The sequence below is a fragment of the Lepidochelys kempii genome, chromosome 2, assembly GCF_965140285.1.
Source record: "Lepidochelys kempii isolate rLepKem1 chromosome 2, rLepKem1.hap1, whole genome shotgun sequence".
Taxonomy (NCBI): domain Eukaryota; kingdom Metazoa; phylum Chordata; order Testudines; family Cheloniidae; genus Lepidochelys; species Lepidochelys kempii.
The window spans coordinates 104,240,405-104,259,953 of NC_136381.1; the positions used below are offsets into that span (position 1 = coordinate 104,240,405).

At 40.9% G+C, this 19,549-nt stretch overlaps 1 protein-coding gene across 3 annotated transcripts in view; it reads left to right on the top strand.

Moving 5' to 3' along the window:
• Positions 1-19,549, top strand: part of NFATC1 (nuclear factor of activated T cells 1) — a 147,555-nt gene that overhangs the window by 11,738 nt on the left and 116,268 nt on the right. For all 3 annotated transcript variants that reach the window (XM_073331805.2, XM_073331807.2, XM_073331806.2), the window contains exons 2-3: positions 971-2,072; positions 15,099-15,258. In XM_073331805.2, coding sequence (XP_073187906.1) covers positions 971-2,072; positions 15,099-15,258 — 1,262 coding nt within the window. The remainder of the gene's footprint in view (positions 1-970; positions 2,073-15,098; positions 15,259-19,549) is intronic.

Below are 19,549 nucleotides of genomic sequence, written 5' to 3' on the forward strand. Positions count from 1 at the left end.
GTAGTAAATCTCTAAATTCCTCTTGTAAATTACATTTAGCTCCTAAATCAGTTAGGTGTTGTAACACTGAGCGCTGCAATGCCTAAATACCTTTAAAAATTGAGACCTAAGGCACATGAAGTTCATGTGACTCACTAATGGTCATTCAGTAAGCCAAATGGAGCTGATTCAAATTGAATTGTTTGGTGATCTCTGACTCTCCTAGATTTCTGCACCAACTGGTTAACTGTGCCAGCATTTAATAATGTGCGTTGTAATGAATGTTATAAAATTGATAAAATACAGGTAAAGAGAGAGAACGCAGTCAGTGCTTAAACAATAAGAGGATTATTGGATATTATTTATTAATGGAATTCCAGTGTATTTCATCACCATGTGAATCCTTTACCTGGTCTCTGCTGGCTTGTCCCAGAAACCAGAGTAGGCCAATAGACTTGTTCTGTTCCAAAATCCAGTTGTTAACTGGAACGAGTTGGAAACGTACCATAGTGGAACTTCCAGTTGTATGTGATTTCAGTGCAATGTATTTGATCATGTTGTTCATATTATATTCTCTCCACCCTGGTTTTTTTAAACTATTATTTTTCTCTTTGGGGACCATGGCTCACTTACATGAAGTGCAAGTTTCTGTCTGCAGTACCACTGCAGTCTTTCAGCTCTGTAGTTTGAAGGCAGAATTCGGCTTTTAAGGTTTGTATCTAAGACTATTCAGAAGAGTGCCTTGGAGATACAGAAACTCAGTTTCCTCAGAGATGATTTGCCTTGTTGTGCCACCAAAATACCAACATTTTCAAAAGTACCAACCTCCAGCATTTGAACTACTTTGCATGTCTGTGTTATAGATTGCTCAGGAATGCCAGTGTTTTCATGTGATAATCGCATCATGCTCCACTAAGACTCAGTAGGCTAGTAGGTTAGTATATATGTGCAACACACCTCATGTCATTCATTTTTATTTTATTTTTTTCAGAACACTATAATTATGCATCTTCAAATATAAATGCCGGTTTGCCTCTAAATGTGGCACATTCCTCATTGTCAGCTCCATGTCATGGCCTTCAGACATCCAATCCTGTCATTTCAATTGTCCCATCAACAAATCATCCTTCTGGATATGGAGGACACATTGATAGTGGGGCCTCTGGATATTATCTGTCTCCAAATGTCAGACCTAATGGAGCTCCAGCATTAGAAAGCCCCAGAATTGAGATAACTTCTTATCCGGGAATGCATCATAATAACAACCAGTTTTTCCATGATGCTGAGGTTGAGGAAGCCATCCCAAATGCCAAGCGATCACCTTCGACTGCCACTTTGAATTTACCAAACATTGAGGCTTACAGAGACCCCTCTTGCTTGAGTCCAGCAAGTAGCTTGTCTTCCAGAAGTTGCAATTCTGAAGCTTCTTCCTATGAATCCAATTATTCTTATCCTTATACTTCGCCCCAGACATCTCCATGGCAGTCCCCATGTGTGTCTCCTAAGACCACTGACACTGAGGAAGGATATCAACGCAGTATGGTAGCCTGTACTTTACTTAATTCACCAAGACATTCTCCATCTACATCTCCCAGAACAAGCATTACAGAGGAAAACTGGCTAAGTGCTCGCAACTCAAGACCATCTTCTCCCTGTAACAAAAGAAAATACAGCCTGAATGGTAGGCAGACCTCTTACTCACCACACCACTCTCCGACACCTTCTCCTCAGAGTTCTCCTCGGGTTAGTGTAACTGATGATACATGGCTTGGGAACACTAACCAGTATACCAGTTCTGCTATAGTTGCAGCTATCAATGCCCTTACCACTGACAGCACAATAGATATGAATGATGGGATTCCTATTAAATCTAGGAAGACTGCAATAGATCATACCCCATCCATGATTCTCAAGACTGAACCAAGTGGTGAGGATCACGGGACCATATCACCAACTGCTGATTTATCACCAGAAGAGTTTTCCGGGTTTCAGCACATCAGGAAAGGAAACTTCTGTGATCAGTACCTTTCTGTGCCACAGCATCCATACCAATGGGCCAAACCAAAGTCTCTGTGTCCTACATCATACATGAGGTAAGGTTTCCTGAATCTATGAAGAAATTCTAATAACATTTTTATATGTACTTTTTCTCCTTTTCCTGTTCAGCTGTCCTTTTCCAAACACAGTTCCTCCCACACTTCCACTTGTAAATGGTTAAGTGCTCTATTTTGCCATTTCATAATACTACATCTTTGGTGTATGAAAACACTGAGTGGTAAAAAATGCAGTTCTAAGAGTCACCCATCTTGGGGTCAAATTGGCAAGACAATATTCTTTTCCAGGAGACTTGAACCCCATTCCTGGCAGTCTAGAGAGAAGGAATACAGGTACATTCAGAACCATGGCTCTGTCAGTCAGTAGGACAACATGGTGCTGCTACGCCATTGGATTTACTTAATTAGTTCAACATTTCATTTTTTCCCCTCATAAAATAATGGCATGTCCCACAGGTGTGCCTGCTAATGGGGCTCTTCCAGGGCTCTTTCCATGTTGGCTTTTTATTCAGGGCATAAAAACACAACATGACTTGGTTATTTTACGCAGGACAATACCTTTATACACTATGCTCCCTTCATCTGAAAGCTACATATGCCTTCCTTTGCGTGGAAGGACAAAGCTTTTTTCTGACAAGCTTTGTTCTTTCAATTATTTAAAAAAAAATCTCCATTGCAACTAGTAACACACAATCGATCCTGTCCCATTTATTTATCACACAGTAACACTGTATTGTCAGCAAAGAAAAGCCAAATAATATTCAGAATTTTAAAGAGCAATAACCATGTCCTGTCCTCATGTACTGTGTTTCATTCTTAAGTCTTCCTAGAAAAAGAATGAACACAGAGGGTGATGCTCCTTGGGATAATGCTGTAGGAGATAAGTTTGGTTTTCAAACAGTTCAAATGCTAGTCTAAGACCTCTAATTCTGATCATAAAAGTCAGTGAAGTTGCAGGCACAACAAGCTAAACTGTGTTTTTAAAAGCGAAGAGAAAAGGTGGATAGGTAGGGAAAACCCCTATCCCCACCACCCTCTTCTCTCCACACTTCACAGTTTGTTTAATGCAGCATCTTCCTATCAGTGGCTATCTTCAAAAGCCAACTAAGCCAATTGTGGCACCTTATATCACAACAAACAGTACTGTGCCTCTTCAGCCTCAAACCCAGTCCTCCTCCTTCTCCTTTCTAGGTAGAGTGATCTCAAGCATCTGTCTGAGTTCTCTTTAGCAGTTCGATCCTGTACAGTGCCGATCAATTGCTGGGAGAGGCTAAGCACTCTCCGTTCCAATGAAGTTGCTGGGTAGTGAATGCTCAGTACCTTCCAGGATTGGGCCCTTGGTTTGTATAGCACCAGAGAAATCCCTTAGGGCCTTCTTACATATTTAAAAAGGCTTTTGTGTTCTCCCTCCAAAGATATAAACTAGTCTAAATTCATTGAAAGAGGCAGGCTTCTTTTTGTTCAAAATTTCAAGGGAAATAATATGACAATTTGACAAAAAAAATCTTTCAGTTACAAAGAGCCTCTCTTCACGTTTTATTATATACAACCAGAATCCATACAACATTCCTATGTGCTAATACAAACAAAAAAGGTGAAATGTACAAAACTGAGCGTCCATATGCTGTGTATTTAACATTTTTTCCACTGTTTTGGTCTTGTGTAAAATATGTTTCCTGGTTTGCAATATGTTTCCATGTGATCTCATTAACTTGTGCTCCAGGGCAGCTGGATGCTACTGTAGAAATGAGATTTTAAGTTATTTCACCAATCAAATACACTGACCAAGCTTCCTTCCACAAAAAATACCTCTCGTTTTATGTAGATGAAAGAGTGCTGGGCAATTGAACACAGACGTCAACAGGATCACAGACTACGCAATAGAAATTGTTATTTTAAATCTTTCCAAAAAGACTGGATAAGAATTTGTCACAACAGGTCTGGATTTTTTTCCTGTTATTTTACACATCTGTTCTATTTCAAATGCTGGGATTGTAGGGTTAGGTTCCAACAAACAACACACATTCCAAAATCCACTCTGTCATAAGGATTTTTAGATAACCATATTTAATAAACCTCCTGGATCTCTTCCTGAATATGTATTATAATTTAAATGAAAAGAAAGAAATCCAGTGATTTTCCAAATCACTCTTTCTTTACTTTTCTTAACCCCTAATGTATTAGTTTTCTTCAACCAGACCATCTGCCAGTACTAAGGGCCACATCCCTCTAGATTCATCTACAGAGGTCCTTAGACAATAAAGGAAACTATTTTTTTGAATTGTTGCTAAAATTGGTGACACTTTTTCACTTATTGTAATTAAAACTAGTCCAGGGTTTGGGGGGCAGGAGGGGAAGGGAGTAGAGAGAGAAAGAAGGAATAGATAAGTGGCTAGAATAATTCCTACCTCAAATGAGGCTTGCCTGATTCTGTAGTCCTTGTGTACCTAACACTTCTATTAATTTCAGTATTGGTTCAAAGCATGCATAAGGATTGCAGGATTGGGCCAATTTAGACTCTGATCCTGATTCTGAGTTTATTGGCAAAACTAACTCCCATTGACTTCAATGGAAGTAGGATTGGTTGGATGCTTAGACCCCAGTCCTACATTGGGATCTGTTAGCATGAACCCTTATGCTCACACAGAGACCTGCTGAAGCCCCTGGAACTCTGCATGTGTGTTGTGGATCCCAATGCAGTGTTGTGGATCCCAATGCAGAATTGTATGTATCTGCATACAGTCCCATTCAAGGCACGTGGCATTAGAAGATGTTGATGAGTTGAGTCTGCCCCATGGCTCTTTCTGCAGGATCAGGACCTTGGCCTTTAATCTTGTATGCTGAGCTGTAGGATATAGAACATGTTTATAAGGGAAACAGATATTTACAAGATACAAGTTCACTGATATAAGCTGAGTGATAGCAATGCGAACAATTTTGCTTGCAGCAAAATAGAATATTTGCTATCTAAAGTTCTCCATTTATGTAGGAAAATATTCTAAAGGTAAATTATTATATGGAGGGTAAAGAAGAAAGGAGGGAAGATAGAATATTATGAAGATCACTTCTTAATTTTTATTCCAGGATCTTTGTTATTAGGATGGCTAGTGCTTATCTCACTTTTATTACATTCATGATTTATCTGTAGACTCCATAAGACAAAGCAAGTGTAAAAATGTGACTCAAGCATCCTCTTGAATTGTACCTGTCTCAACAATCTATAGAACGGATCATCTTCCATTTGTAATTCCTCTTCAAGAATAAATGCAGAATATAATGAAAAGGAAACACCTTATCAGCCATTTATTTTGGAAACAGATATTTTTCTGTATTTATCAAGCAATCTCTATATAAAGTTACATCTCTCTATATGTACCTTACATACTTTCTTAAAATGTTTTTGGGCTAATGTGCATGAAGGATGATAAGTTCAAAATCAAACTAGAAATACTAAATTTTATTTCACTTTTAATCTTAGGCATAGATAAAGACAATATTGTGACCAAACAGTGTTTAGGATTTTTTTTTTACAAAGGTTTAGAAAATAGGCTTTAAAATAATTATTTGCATGTCCAAAAATTCTCTTTATAGTATCAAAAACAACCGGCATCTCACTCCACAAAAATTCCAGATTTCTGAAAACCTTATGTGGGGTGTGTGTTTCTGTATGTTGAACTTATAGATCTGTATGTCTGGACTATATAACATTTGAAATTTCCTAGAGACTTGTCCATTGAAAAGCAACAGCATCCTTTTGTATATCAAGCTTATTTTATTACATGAATCCAGAAAGTGTGATGGCCTGATGGCCCGTAACATTCGTGTTTGCATTAATTATAGAGCAGTATAGTATTGCTAGGTTCATTGGTCATGCATGGTATGTATGAGGTGTACCACATGAAAAGGAGCTTCCAGGAACTGAATGTCAGTTTCAGGTGGGCTTATAAAAGCTCCCTACTATGTTTTCTTGTATGGCTTGTTTTTTCTAAAAGTTGAAAGCTAACTTTTTAGCTGCAGTCTCAGTTTTTCAGCCTTAAAAATATACATACAAGTACTTGTGCCCACAGAAATGCATGTTCATATATTTTTACACATGGAAGCTGTAATTTACAAACACAAATTGGGTGGCTGGGTACCCGTCTACCTGAGTGGCAAACGCACATTTGGTCTTTGTGCATATGTACATTTTGTTATGGAATTGGTGTTAGATTCTTCAACCTCCAGTTTTGCAAACCCCCAAGTGTTCAAAAATCACAAATCAGCGCCCCACCCCGTCCTCACCAAATTTTACAGTGATCTATTTGGGATTCTTTGTCTTTACCTTCCCCTTTTCTCCTTCTTGCAGTCAGGCAGAACTGAAGCTGCTATGCGTAGGGGAGTGCATGGGCTGCTCCATCGGAAAGTATTGCAACTCAAGGGGTCACAGAGTTGGGAAGGCCATGGCTCCATCCCATAAAGATGAGCCAGCAGAGCTGTCCCATGGGGGTTAGTAAGTAACACTCAACAATGCGGTGTAGCAGTGGGCGCACCGTCTGTGTGTGCCTGAAGTATTTCCAGCTATGCATCCTACTCCCTATAGCAAAGCATTTGCAGGACTGGTATCAGTTCTCATATACCCACATGTTATATCTGTTGTTTAGGTAAAGTTGATTACTACGGTATCCTGTGGGGCTGAGCTTGTTAGATTGTTGTAGTAGGGTGCTGAGGGCTACCCTGGGGCAGTGGCTTAGTTAATCTGAACTCTTCTCTCCCATTGTTTTGGGATGTGTCCAAGCTCCCTTGTGAGATCTTTATTCATGGCCTTTGTTTTGTTTTGTTTGTTTTTTTTATGGCTAGTTTTAGCATAGTATAATATTAAATTCAGAGCAGTGAGGGAGGCCTCCAATTTTTAACTGTGCTGTTTTTATGAAATATTTCTTTGCTGTGTCCATGCTCTTATCTGAAAAATCAATAAGAATAAATTTTTGTCTATGCCAATACGTTTTGAAGTATAGATTATAGGATGCTCAAATTCATAAGGATTGCCCCTGAGCATCATCATAATAATTTACATTTCTATACCACCTTTCATCATGAAGAATCCCAAAGTACTTTAGGAACTAGAAACAGGAGTCACTTGCTTCACATACTAAGGAAATGCAGCCACCTCTGTAGCGGAACATAGCATCTGTTTTAACAGCCCTCGGCTGCATTGCTCAACTGTGTAGCACAGGCAGTGAGAAAAATCTATGCAAATAAACCTGCAGGGGGAATATACAGTAAATATATTTCTCATATTGCAAGCACTTCAGGACTGTGACTGTGTCTTCACATGTGCTTTTACAGAGACTTATCCTATGAAATGTCCGTCTTCATTATTATCTCTGAGCTCCATTCTAATATAAATATGATTAATAACAATTATAATAGGTAGGCCAAGTATACTAGTTACCACATTGGAATCTAGTTAGGGCATTGGTACTAACTTCCCTGTTCTTGCAAAAAAGTATCATGAGATCTTTAATAATCACCAGCAGTCAGGACCTTCCTTTTAAACTATAGGTAAGGCTGAACTGCTGTTTTAAGGCTAAATATTGTTGTTCTTAGGGTAAAGATGAGATGTAAATTGGTAATTTAAAAAAAAAAAAAGAATTATTATGAAACTAAAGCTTACCATAGAAACTGGCATTAAGAAAGAAAAAACTTTCTCTTGGCATGATATCAGAGATCTTTCCTAAACATTATTAACTACTCACAACCCAGAATGTGGGAATGCTAAAGTGCCTTTTTATTCATTTTTATAAGCCACATTCCCTTCCCCACTCTCACATCCATCTTTGCCCTAAACATTGGAAAGGTGCAACTGAGAATTAGGCCAGCTGGACAGATTTAGGGCCTGAGCTCTCAAACACTTATGCATTTGAATAAATCTACTCATGCAATTAGTCTTACTGAGTTCAGTTCCAGCCATGTCCCCTATGCCACGGGCTGGGAGCAGGGCCAGTGCAGAGCCTTCACACCAGTTCTTCCGTGGTTAGGAAGACATTTTGCACTGGGGATATTCTCAGGGGTTGTTTCCACCCACTTTAGGGCCTCATTACACTACAAGAGTGATAAGGAAGGGCTTAAGAGGGCCTGATTCTCAGTCACCCTGTCTTTGTACTTAGGCATTGGAACACACATAAGGCTTGATTCTCCAATAAACCATTTTTACACTGTTGTAACACCATTAACTTCAATGGATTACTCTTGATTTACAGTGATATACAGGAAGTGAGATCAGAATTAGGCCTAATGTAAGATCAGTCACCAGATCAGTGCTGAGATCCTTAAATATGACAGGGTCAGTTAAAGGGTAAAATCTGCAAAAGTTTATGAGCATAAGCTCCTTTTTGAAAAGTGATGTAGGCATTTAGAAACCTGCATCCCATTGACTTTCAGTAAGACTTAGGCTTCTAAATGCCTGTCACTTTTGAAAATGCAGCTTAGGCCCAGAAATCACTTAGGAACCTGTGAAAATTTTACTCAAGATCTTTTTTATTTCAACTGACATGATAACATACTGCTTAATATATTCTTTGTCTGCTAATCTAAATTTTTTCTATTAAAGACAGAGGTCAGTCAGACTGGCTAATCTGTGATTGATTTAATCACATGCTTTATCTGGATAGGTGAACTAAATCACTATTCATCAATCTTGTAGTCGGACTTATGTCCCATTGAGTTAAGGTGATCCAGTTTTTTTTAAATTTAACTGACTTGAAAAAAGCAGGCCTGCTTATGGCTTTTAGAAGGATCACAGCTGGATTTATCATGTCACAGGAGAAAACTTTTATTCTTGAAAATGAGAATCTGGTGTGAACAAGTCCATGGAGCTATACCAGTTTACACCAGCTGAGGATCTGTCCTGGTGTTCTTTTCTCCACTACAATGAGGGCTTCACCAGCTTGTATAGTTGAGCTCTCCCAAATTGATAGGGATCTTTTCAGCACTCAGATTAATTTTTTAACACTAAAATATTTGCTCCATGATTTTTTTCCTTTAACCATATTATGCTGCAGGAAATTAAGTGCATGATGAAGATAACCTAAAATAGGAAATAGCTCTGACAGCCACAGCCCATGAAACTGTTAAAATCATCACTCTGCTTCCTTTATCAGGAAAGCTATCATTCATTGTCAATTTATTATCAGTCAGGATTCACAGTGGAATTTTGATGATAGGAAGCTAACAGCAAACCAGATTTTTATGATCAGTGTTACATTGGAATCAGTAACTTTCCTTTTTAGTTTAATGCTATTACAATTTTAGGTGCTAATTTAAAGATTTTAAACAAAGAAAAAAATCAGAGGAGATCAGGTTATTTTCCAGGCAGTTTCATATCTTTTATTATTATTATTATTATTATTATTCTTTTTGCACGTGAGGACTCTAAGATTTGTTCTGGTAGTTGGATTAGTGCTTTTTTTATTTAGTGGTAAAATGTCTTAATCCAATAGAGGCCATGTCCTCAGAAAAAGAGAGAAAAGATCCATCAAATATGAACATACCTAAAACCAGAAACATCTGTTTAAATATGTGTGCTGATCATCAGCAGGAGATATGCAGGTGTTTTGCTCTGGTCTTTGTTATTTATTGTTGCAGTCAAATAGAGTTTCTCCAGAAAGTTTTCCAGGAATCTTTCAGGCAGAAGTATATCCAGAATGCAATATGTACACAATGGTGGTCTTAAACACTTGCCAGCTGCCTTTCAATAACTAAGGGCCAGGTTCTGCTTGTGTGAATGCACAGTGCTGGGGGAGGGCATAAGAGACCCTATCATCCTTCCCCATTTTGTTGCCTGCATAAGAACCAGACAGAATTGCAGTCCCTGTGCTTGGGTGAGCTGCACTGCTCTTAATGCTTCAGGGGTACACAGCACCCCTAAGGGTGGTAAGCAGGCCATGGTCCTGCTGCTCTCTTGCATCATTTGAGGTGCTGGCTAGCCATGCTGGGAGTAGTAAGCCAGCATCCCATAAAGAGGTGTAGTAGCAGCATGTTCCCCTTCCACACTGAGGAGTTCCAGTAGGCACTCTGCAACTCTGCCACGCAGTGCCCTGCCAGGGCAGGGTAGCTCCAACCCAACCCTTACTGTGGGCTGTGCCTGAAGGTACTGTTGCCCCCAAAAGACTTCATCTTGCCCTCGTTGTATTCAGTGGCAAACCTCCCATTGGCTTTGGTGGTGCAGGATCCAACCATAAGCATTGGCAGAGAAATAACTTCAGTAGCTACAGTTTTCAAGATACATCCTATAGTAAGTCTAAAAAAAGTACAAGAGAATCTTTGATACCTAGATAACCATGTTTGTGCAGCACCTAGTACTGTAGAGCCCTGGCCCATGACTGGGGCTTCTAGGTGCTATTGCAATATAAATACTTTAACGAAAAATTTATCTTAAGGAAAACTGGAAAATTAAGGGCAACTATAATACTGTAGGTATGTAGTATGTGTATATATGATATAAATTACTCAAAAAAAGATGTTTAAAGAACATTATTAAGATTGCAAAGTCAAGCATGCAAGTTAGGATATGCCAGATTTAAGGTTTCCTGTGCAAATATTGAAAAAACAGAAATGTCCACAATGTGGCATCATATTGGCATCATCAGGAGGGTTGGACCCTTTAGTTACACTACACTGATCTCTGCCGCTTGGGCTAACAAAGTAATTGATAGTAGTAGATTATCATCCGCTATGTGGACCAGCACTAGTGGGAGATGAGAGACACACTTTGCCAGATAAGTTCACAGATATTTGCTGACAGCAGGGGACTCGTGAGACTCTGGAATCTTGGGTTTCATTTCAGGCTCTGGAGGGGTGTGTGCCCTTGTGTGTTTAGGTGTGGCTTGACTTGAGTAATTAGACATGGGTGAGGCTTACTTTCTTGGGAGACAGGATTATGGAGGTAAATGGATCAGCACAGACTCTTCTGCCCATTTCTCACAACCTTGTCCTCTTCTGCCTTAAATCTGTCTGAGTCCTGTCTCTCTCCCCCCACGGCCCTTCCCCGGCTCCTTATCCCAATTCCCATTTTCTTTGCCTAATCCCAGTCTCCATTCCTCAGGCTTCTCCTCTAAGTCCCAGTCTCCTTGCCCAGCCAGTCCTAATCTCCCCTCCAGGGATCTCAGTATGACTCAATCAGTATCCTCCCCTGCTCCTTATCCCAGGCTTCTCCCACCCATGCCAGTCCCAGTCTCACCACTCCTTGTCTCTCCACTTTCCCTCCCTCTACTTTGTCTCTTGTCTGCTTTGCATTTGATTCAGGCAGCTTCCTCTTCCCTGTGCTGGAACCCAGGCAGTTGGAGGGTCATTGAGAGGACAGAAGAGACGGGCTCCCTGCTCTCAGTTCCTGTACCCCTCCCCTCTTGGGTCTGTAGCCACCTTTGACTCTGTAGACCAGTGCTGGAGCATGTTTAGCCACTCTGTGGGGATGGTGCATGCACAGTCCAGATGCAGGTAGGAGCTATGAGGGAATGGAGTATGCTCAGTTGCTCTGTGGGGATGGCATATGAATTCTGGTCAGCACTGGGAGTGTGAGGGTATGTCTATACAACAAAGAAAAACCTGAAGCTGGCCCATGCCAGCTGACATGGGCTTGCAGGGTTTAGGCTGCGGGGCTGTTTTATTGCTGTGTAGACATCTGGGCTTGGCCTGGAGCTGGGATCTAGGAACCTGTAGGGTGGGAAGGTCTATAAGACTATAACAGGGTTCAAAAAAGAACTAGATAAATTCATGAAGGATAGGTCCATCAATGGCTATTAGCCAGGATGGGCAGGGATGGTGTCCCTAGCCTCAGTTTGCCAGAAGGTGGGAATGGGCAACTGGGGATGGATCACTTGGTGATTACCCGTTCTGTTCATTCCCTCTGGGGCACCTGGCATTGGCCACTGTTGGAAGACCGGATACTGGGCTAGATGAACCCAGTATGGCAGTTCTTATGTTGAGCATGCCCAGTGACAATGGAATCTTTGGAGATTTTAGCTATTAAACTAATAAGTCTCTTCTGAAGTGTGATTTTTTTTTTGAAAGTCTATAACTTGGCCGTTCCTGCTCCAAAGCATGGTGATGTTAGAGCTTTTCAAAGTAAAGGTCACCAAAAATGTGTAATGTGCAAACCAGCATTTTTCCCGTAGCTTAATTCTCAGAAATGGCTGAATCATTTTGATGATGACATTTTCCAAAAAACCCAGTCTGAGGAGACACCCAGCCTGAAAAATTTCAGCCTAAATGGTTAACATTTGGCAAAGTTAAAACCAACTGAAAATAAGGTGTTATAATGGGAAGTGTTGGGCAATACGGTGCTAGCAGCACTGCCTATAATTACATACATGTGCTCCCGGTTACAAATTAAACATGCTGGTAAAAAGGTACTGAATAAAAATTAAAAAACAATTAGCTTTTGTAGCATATCTAGACTAAGGGCCCAGTTCTGGAAAGCCTTGTGACTGGGCTTACCTTTATGTGTTGAGTCAATGGGACTATTCACAGTGGCTAAAGTAAGCAAATGTATGTCTGTAAAGTGTCAGGGCCTAAATAACAGACAAGGGGAGGAGGATATTCTTCTGTCTGTCCAGGGGTTTTAGTGGTGAGACAAACTATAAGAGTCTTGACTGGTTTGTGGAGTCACCAGAACTCTGAGATGTAATTTTCTGCCTCAGATTGAAAAGGTGCTTGCTTGTACACTACGTGCATCCAATAGGGAACCTCTCTTGTGCCTGTGGCCTCCTTTAAGACAACTCATTTCTATGAAAGAAGGTGATTTGAAAAGAAGGAAAATGCATTGCATGCCCCCAGCATAAAGTCCTCACAGTTTTAATTCCTTAAGCTATTATATTGAAAAGATTTTTTTTAAAAATGGTTTGTTCTCACCTTTGAGGATGCCGTGGGGCTGTGTTCATGTCAAAGGCCTCTAGCTGACTAAGCAAGCAGCAGAGCCTGACAGGGTTGTTTAGGGCAGTGGTTCTCAAAGCCGGTCTGCCACTTGTTCAGGGAAAGCCCCTGGCGTGCCGGACAGGTTTGTTTACCTGCCGCGTCCGCAGGTTCGGCCGATTGCGGCTCCCACCAGCCACGGTTTGCCGCTCCACGCCAATGGGGGATGCGGGAAGCGGCGCAGGCCAAGTGACATACTGGCCGCCCTTCCTGCAGCCCCCATTGGCCTGGAGCGGCGAACCATGGCCAGTGGGAGCCGCAATCGGCCGAACCTGCGGACACGGCAGGTAAACAAACCAGTTCGGTGCGCCAGGGGCTTTCCCTGAACAAGCGGCGGACCAGCTTTGAGAACCACTAATGGGGATGCTCATAGTTAACTGGTGTAATGTCATTCCTGTGTATTTCATCTCATTTATAGCTTTGCTTTGAATATCTTGGAGTGTATGGAACACTATCTGTGTTATAATATTTTAAATTACTGGTACACATCTGATCATTCATCATTGGCTTGTCTCTGCTGTATGACCATCTCAGCATGTCTTTTTGTATAATAAGCCAACCGTAGACAAAGGGTATCTCTGGTGGATCATCTAACGCAAGTGTCAGAACTTCAAACTGTCCCATTCACAGCACTGGTTCACTCTCCTCAAATCCTGGCTGTAGCATAAGAACAGCTATACTGGATCAGACCAAGGTCCATTTAGCCCAGTATCCTGTCTTCCGACAATGGCATTGTAGTGGTCAGAGCAGGGGACTGGCTAATTCCAAATAACACTCCTTCATACAGAGACCGGGGGGGTGAGGTAATATCTTTTATTGGACCAACTTCTGTTGGTGAGAGAGACAAGCTCTTGAGCTTACACACAGCTCTTCTTTAGGTCACTCCTTCTTATATGAACTTGGGCAAGTTAGCCTCTCTCTGTCTTGGCTTTCGCATCTGTACAATGGAGGTAAGTGCTTCTGTAAATCAAATTGAGATTCTCATCTAGGGCTTGATCCTGCTCCTGTTCAAGTTAATGGAAAAACTTCTGCTGACTTGTATGGTGCATGATCAGATATGGTAAGGCACTATATAATTGCAAAATATAATATATAATAACTGTCTATTTTAAATTTGTTGTACTATTTGAATAGCTGAAGGTATGTTTGAAGGTCATTCTATTGAGAGACTTTACCAATTCCAGGGTTTTGAAAGCTTATGCAGTTAACCTAAAACCTATTATTTCTATCAGAAGGCTGTGGCTTGCTTTAATTTTAAGACCAATAAAGTTACAGCAAGCCTGAGCCTATCAAACACAGTTATAACCAATGGTTTTATTTTCTGACATAAACAGTACACTGCTTTCAGTAATGCTCTCTCCTGACATTATTTTAAAGTGAGGTTCTCTGAAAGTGGCTCTGTAAAACCTGCAGCTTCTTATTATTGTATTCAGTCATGTCTGATTGTTTAGTGACAATAATGTCTTTATTATTTTTACTTTGTTATAATTGCAGAGTCAGTATAGAACTGGGAGACTGAGTTGGATTCTATTTTGTCTTGTATATCACCATCAATGTAATTCTTAATTAAGTTCTGCTTGAAGATCTACGTTGTTGATGAAATATCAGCCAGAAAGAACCCTGCTTAACTTTGGGAATCCAACACGAGTTTTCAGGCTTGGAAGTTGCGGGGGGGGGGGGGGGATTTTTTTTCTTGTAAACGAAGCATAGTTGATCTAGTCAGTGAGGTACATTAAATGTAGAACTTCCATGATGCCAAGTTAATAGTCATTTTCAGACTAGAACCACTCTTTAAATTCCTTTGTATCCACCTTTGTCCTTTGATTCAACGATCAATACATTAAAGCGTTTTTAAACCATGCTTAGAAAATTTTCCATTTTGTTTACAAATCCGACAGCATCTAGCCCATCAATTATGCTTTACTTATAAATCTTCATAAAATAACCATTGCCTTTTAAATTACTTATGTCATGACATCCATACTGATGAAATTTTAAATGTAAGATGGTGAAGGATGAACTGCTAAACATGGTCTCTAAAGTAATAGAACCAGATTCTTGTGGTCTGTGATAGTCTACTTGATGTTAATATTTAATACACTTTCTCTTCCATTATAGCCCATCCCTGCCTGCCCTTGATTGGCAGTTGCCATCTCACTCAGGACCTTATGAACTTCGGATTGAAGAGCAGCCCAAATCCCATCACAGAGCTCATTATGAGACGGAGGGGAGTCGAGGGGCTGTGAAGGCATCTGCTGGGGGACATCCTGTTGTGCAGGTATTGATATTTGTAATGGCAAGGATGTTTGTTTATCCTGGCATACTGGGGGAAGCACCCCTTTCCTTTGCCAAAATAAAAAGTGCCAAGAGATCTTTAATGACGAGAAGCAGCATCATACATACCTTTAATTCCATAGACTGGCTGTACAAAAACAAGGCCTCTGTATATGATTGTTTTCTTCTTTTCTTCCTACTGTTGCATCATATTGAATAAGAAGATACAAATAAATGTGTATCTTATATCTGCGCACTAATTCCCAGCTTAACAAATATTTGGTTAGAATTTAAATATAGTGGGCCTGTTTCTGCTGCCAGATTACACCTATGCAGTTCACATTGAAGTCAGCTGGGTAAATTCCTCAGGTTATGATTATTATTGGGTCCAGCTGTAGCTGTGAATGCTTATTGAATGGCAGAATTGGATCCAGTATCATGGAAATGTGTGACTAAATTGGAGATAGCAGTGAAGTAGAAAATGAAGAACTATTTTAGTTCATGTAGCCTGGTTAGATCCTTATCCAAAACTCTAATCGCTTTGGTATATATCTGAGCTCCTAATGTAGTATCCTGGGTGCTACTAAACTTTTTAGTTTCTATATCTTCAGTATTTAAGTAAGTAGTGTCATAAACTGAATCCTCTTTGTTTTACTCATGTGAGTAATCTCATTCATTTTAATGGGACTTCTCTCAGTAACAAGACGAGCAAGATTAAGCCCTCATAATATTTTGCTGAGTTGCACTAAGAACCTGCAGGGGGTTCCTCTTTCATAGACATTTTTTAAATTATGGTGCATTTTGCTACACAGAATGACAATAAGCAGGGTTTCTTCTAGTAAGAAATGTTTAAAGGATTAGATAAGCGAATCTCCTTCCTTCCCTCCCCCTGCTCCGCCCCCAAACACATTTTAAAGTATAGTAGATTCTCAGAGTTACGAACAACCTCTGTTCCCGAGGTGTTCATAACTCTGAAATGTTCGTAACCATGAACAAAATGTTATGGTTGTTCCTTCAAAAGTTTACAACTGAATGTTGACTTAATACAGCTTTGAAACTTTACTGTGTAGAAGAAAAATGCTGCTTTTAACCATCTTAATTTAAATGAAACAAGCACAAAAACAGTTTATTAACCTTGTCAAATCTTTTTTTTAAACTTTCCCTTTTTTTTTAGTAGGTTACGTTTAACACAGTACTGTACTGTATTTGCCCTTCCCCCCTGTCTGCTGCTGTCTGATTGCATACTTCCAGTTCTAGTGTGTGGTTGATCAATCAGTTCATAACTCTGATGTTTGTAACTCTGAGGTTCTATTGTATCAGGGCAGTTCTGTTTGTGTTTTACTTCTACCTGTAATGAATTCTGCTTGTAAAGGCTCATACCTTATTCCCCTTACTCTCATGATAAAGTGTCCCACTGAAGTCTGCTAATGTGAGTAAGGCCAGTACGGTTTGGATCAATACTGAAAATGATTGCCTTGAAGCTACAAAGTTTGTTCTGGGAGTAACATCCTTTCAAAAGACCAGCTGTATTGCTGGATGGATTCAGATCATGTAAAGTCTGTGCACACAAAGTCAGTATGTGTTTATCTGCTTCAGAATCTGTGATCTATCACATTATTTGAAGGAATTATGCAAGCTCGAAATGATACTCAGCGAGGAATGCTGTATATATTTAGTGAGATAGCTAAGGAGAGAGTGAGTGAGAGTCTGCAGAGTCATAGTTTGTTGTTTCTTTCTGCCAAAAGTCATTGGTGACATGGGATTATGGGAGAGACCTGCTGAAAGACGAAGAATTTTAGCTGAACATTTGTGAATGGTCTTAAAGTGAGATGTGTGGCAGAACACTTGATGACAATGAATACCTACTCCATTAGCTGCTTAATGCAGGGAAATGTAGATGGGAAGCTTCAATTCACAGTGGCCAACTTGACATTTAAAAATTTCCAACTCGCGTAGTGGAAACACTGAATACACTGCCAACATTTAATTGGGCTACATGTGTCCAGGCACTTCCCCTATAATCTCTTGCTCCAGTATGCAGGGAATGAAGTATGCTGCCTCTGAATAGAGAGGACAGCAGGAAGGAAGGAAAGGGAAAACGAAGGGGGCAGACAAGTGGCAAAGAAAGGAAGAGGAAAGAATTTATCAAGGAGTAAGTACCCAGCTTGATCTGTTGGTTTGACAAAGATGAATCTATTTTTCAATCCTTCTGTTAGCATAGGGAGATTAAGCACTATGCCCCTCTCACCGCAACCCCACATTTCCAAAGGAGACTGTGGCAGAGTGCAGGGAGTTAACAGGCAAGCCTGCACTCTGATCATTTTGTCACCCATTAGTTCCCCTAGGAAAAGCTGATTGGGGTAATTCAAGATAATTAGCTGGTGAGCTAATAAGCCAATTAGCTCATCAGCTCAAAACTGATAGAGAGACACAGGAAGGCATTGCCAGGGAGAGAAAGGAACAGGGCTAGTTGAGCACAGTTTCACAGAAGCCTTGGGGAAGGGAGACCTCTGCGCCTCTCAGGTCCTGAGGTGAAGGCTGGAAGCATAGGGGATGTTGTAAATAGGCTGTTGCACAAGATTGCAAGGGTATTGGTGGAGGAAACTCAAATAACTGGCACAGTGGAGACACAGGCACTAGAAGGCAGGAGTAGATTGCCCCAGCCATATGGACAGAGAAAAGTTTCCCCAGATTAACCCTCTCTTCATCCTTCCCAACTTTTGCAGTGTCATCCACTCAGGAATATGGTGAGCCTTAGCTTACCTGGCTTGGACCAGACTTGTTTCTTTGTTTGGATTTTTTAAAAGTAAACTATATAAAAGAAGAGAGAATTTAGAATGCCCAAGCATGAGAAGTGAGAGCATTGATTTCTTCAGTAAGGCCCTCTGAGGAAGGGGATTGTCTGATGAGCTGTTTTCAGAGTAACAGCCGTGTTAGTATTTGCAAAAAGAAAAGGAGTACTTGTGACACCTTAGAGACTAACCAATTTATTTGAGCATAAGCTTTCATGAGCTACAGCTCACTTCATGATGAGCTGGTGACAGACCAGAGCTGCAAAGTTCAGATCTGAATCCATGCTTTTCCGGAGTGCAGGGGTGTTTTGATCTGGGGTTTTGGTGCAGGTTTTTCACTCTGATCCAGTTTAGCGTTTTTGATTGTGTTATGTTACTAAAATCCATTATGAAATTCTGTTGACCTCCACTGCTTCCTCTGTATGCTCTGCTTACTATTTTCGTGCTCTGGTAGCTGCATTTATCTGTTGCTGTTACTTTTGGAGGGTTCATTTTAAACTTTAAAAAAAATATTCCCTTCCCTTTCCTTCAGCAACACAGAGGAGAAAATGCACTAGAAAAGACCCAAAGATGCTTCCCCCACACACACTGGAGACATTTGCAGGGTGTGTTAGGCCACCGAGGAAGAAGAGCCAGGGAGCAACTGCTGTGTGTGGCATGGTCCTCAAATACAGGAGGTTAAACTCTGTGGCTAATTGCCCTGGAGGTTACTCTTCTCTAGCCAGCCAGTGTTTAACTCTTTTCCAGTCCGCATTAGCTCCCTCCCCCCAGTATTCACTCCTCCTGGAGGAGAGGAAACTGCTCAGCTGCAGCTGGGCGCCAACGGCTCTTGAGGGAAACATGCTCACTGTCAGGAGAGAGTGTGGAAGGAGGGCAGGCTCCCCTCATAGAGGTGACGGGCTCTGCAGGGTGTAAGCCTAATTTTCCCATAGATCCTCTGGCTCCTTGAGGCAGGTGAAATTCATCCATGCTGCAGAGGGCTGCACCATTTAAGCCTTACATTGGGGCTACATGACGGGAATACAGGCAAAGCTGCTGCACAATAGGTGCTTACCCCACTCCCACTGCATGCCGTGGACGTGGTCACCACCAGTTTTATTATCAAGCAAGAGCCATGTTTACACTGGTCTACTTTCCCCCAACACCAAATCAAGTGGTATAGAAGGGCTGTAGCTGCTATTCCGTGCCACAGGGTGTAGTCCTGGGCCTTGACTCCAAGACTGGAGGGTACTGTTCACCTCCCAGCCCCCTTGCATCATCCACGTAGAGTCTGATTATTAGGAATTCCTGCAGGTAGGATGGATTTCCCCCACGTTGATGGCTGCATCTTCCTCTATGCATTTACTTTTGATGATATTTTTTCTTTTGCATTTAAAATTGCGTATAGCAGTGCTCACCTACCGGCGTTCCTAATGCAGTGTTCCACTTCTGCATATTTGCACTCTACCTGCTTGGGTGTGGAGCTGCCTCAGCAGCCCGGAGCTATCATCAGTCTTGATTTCT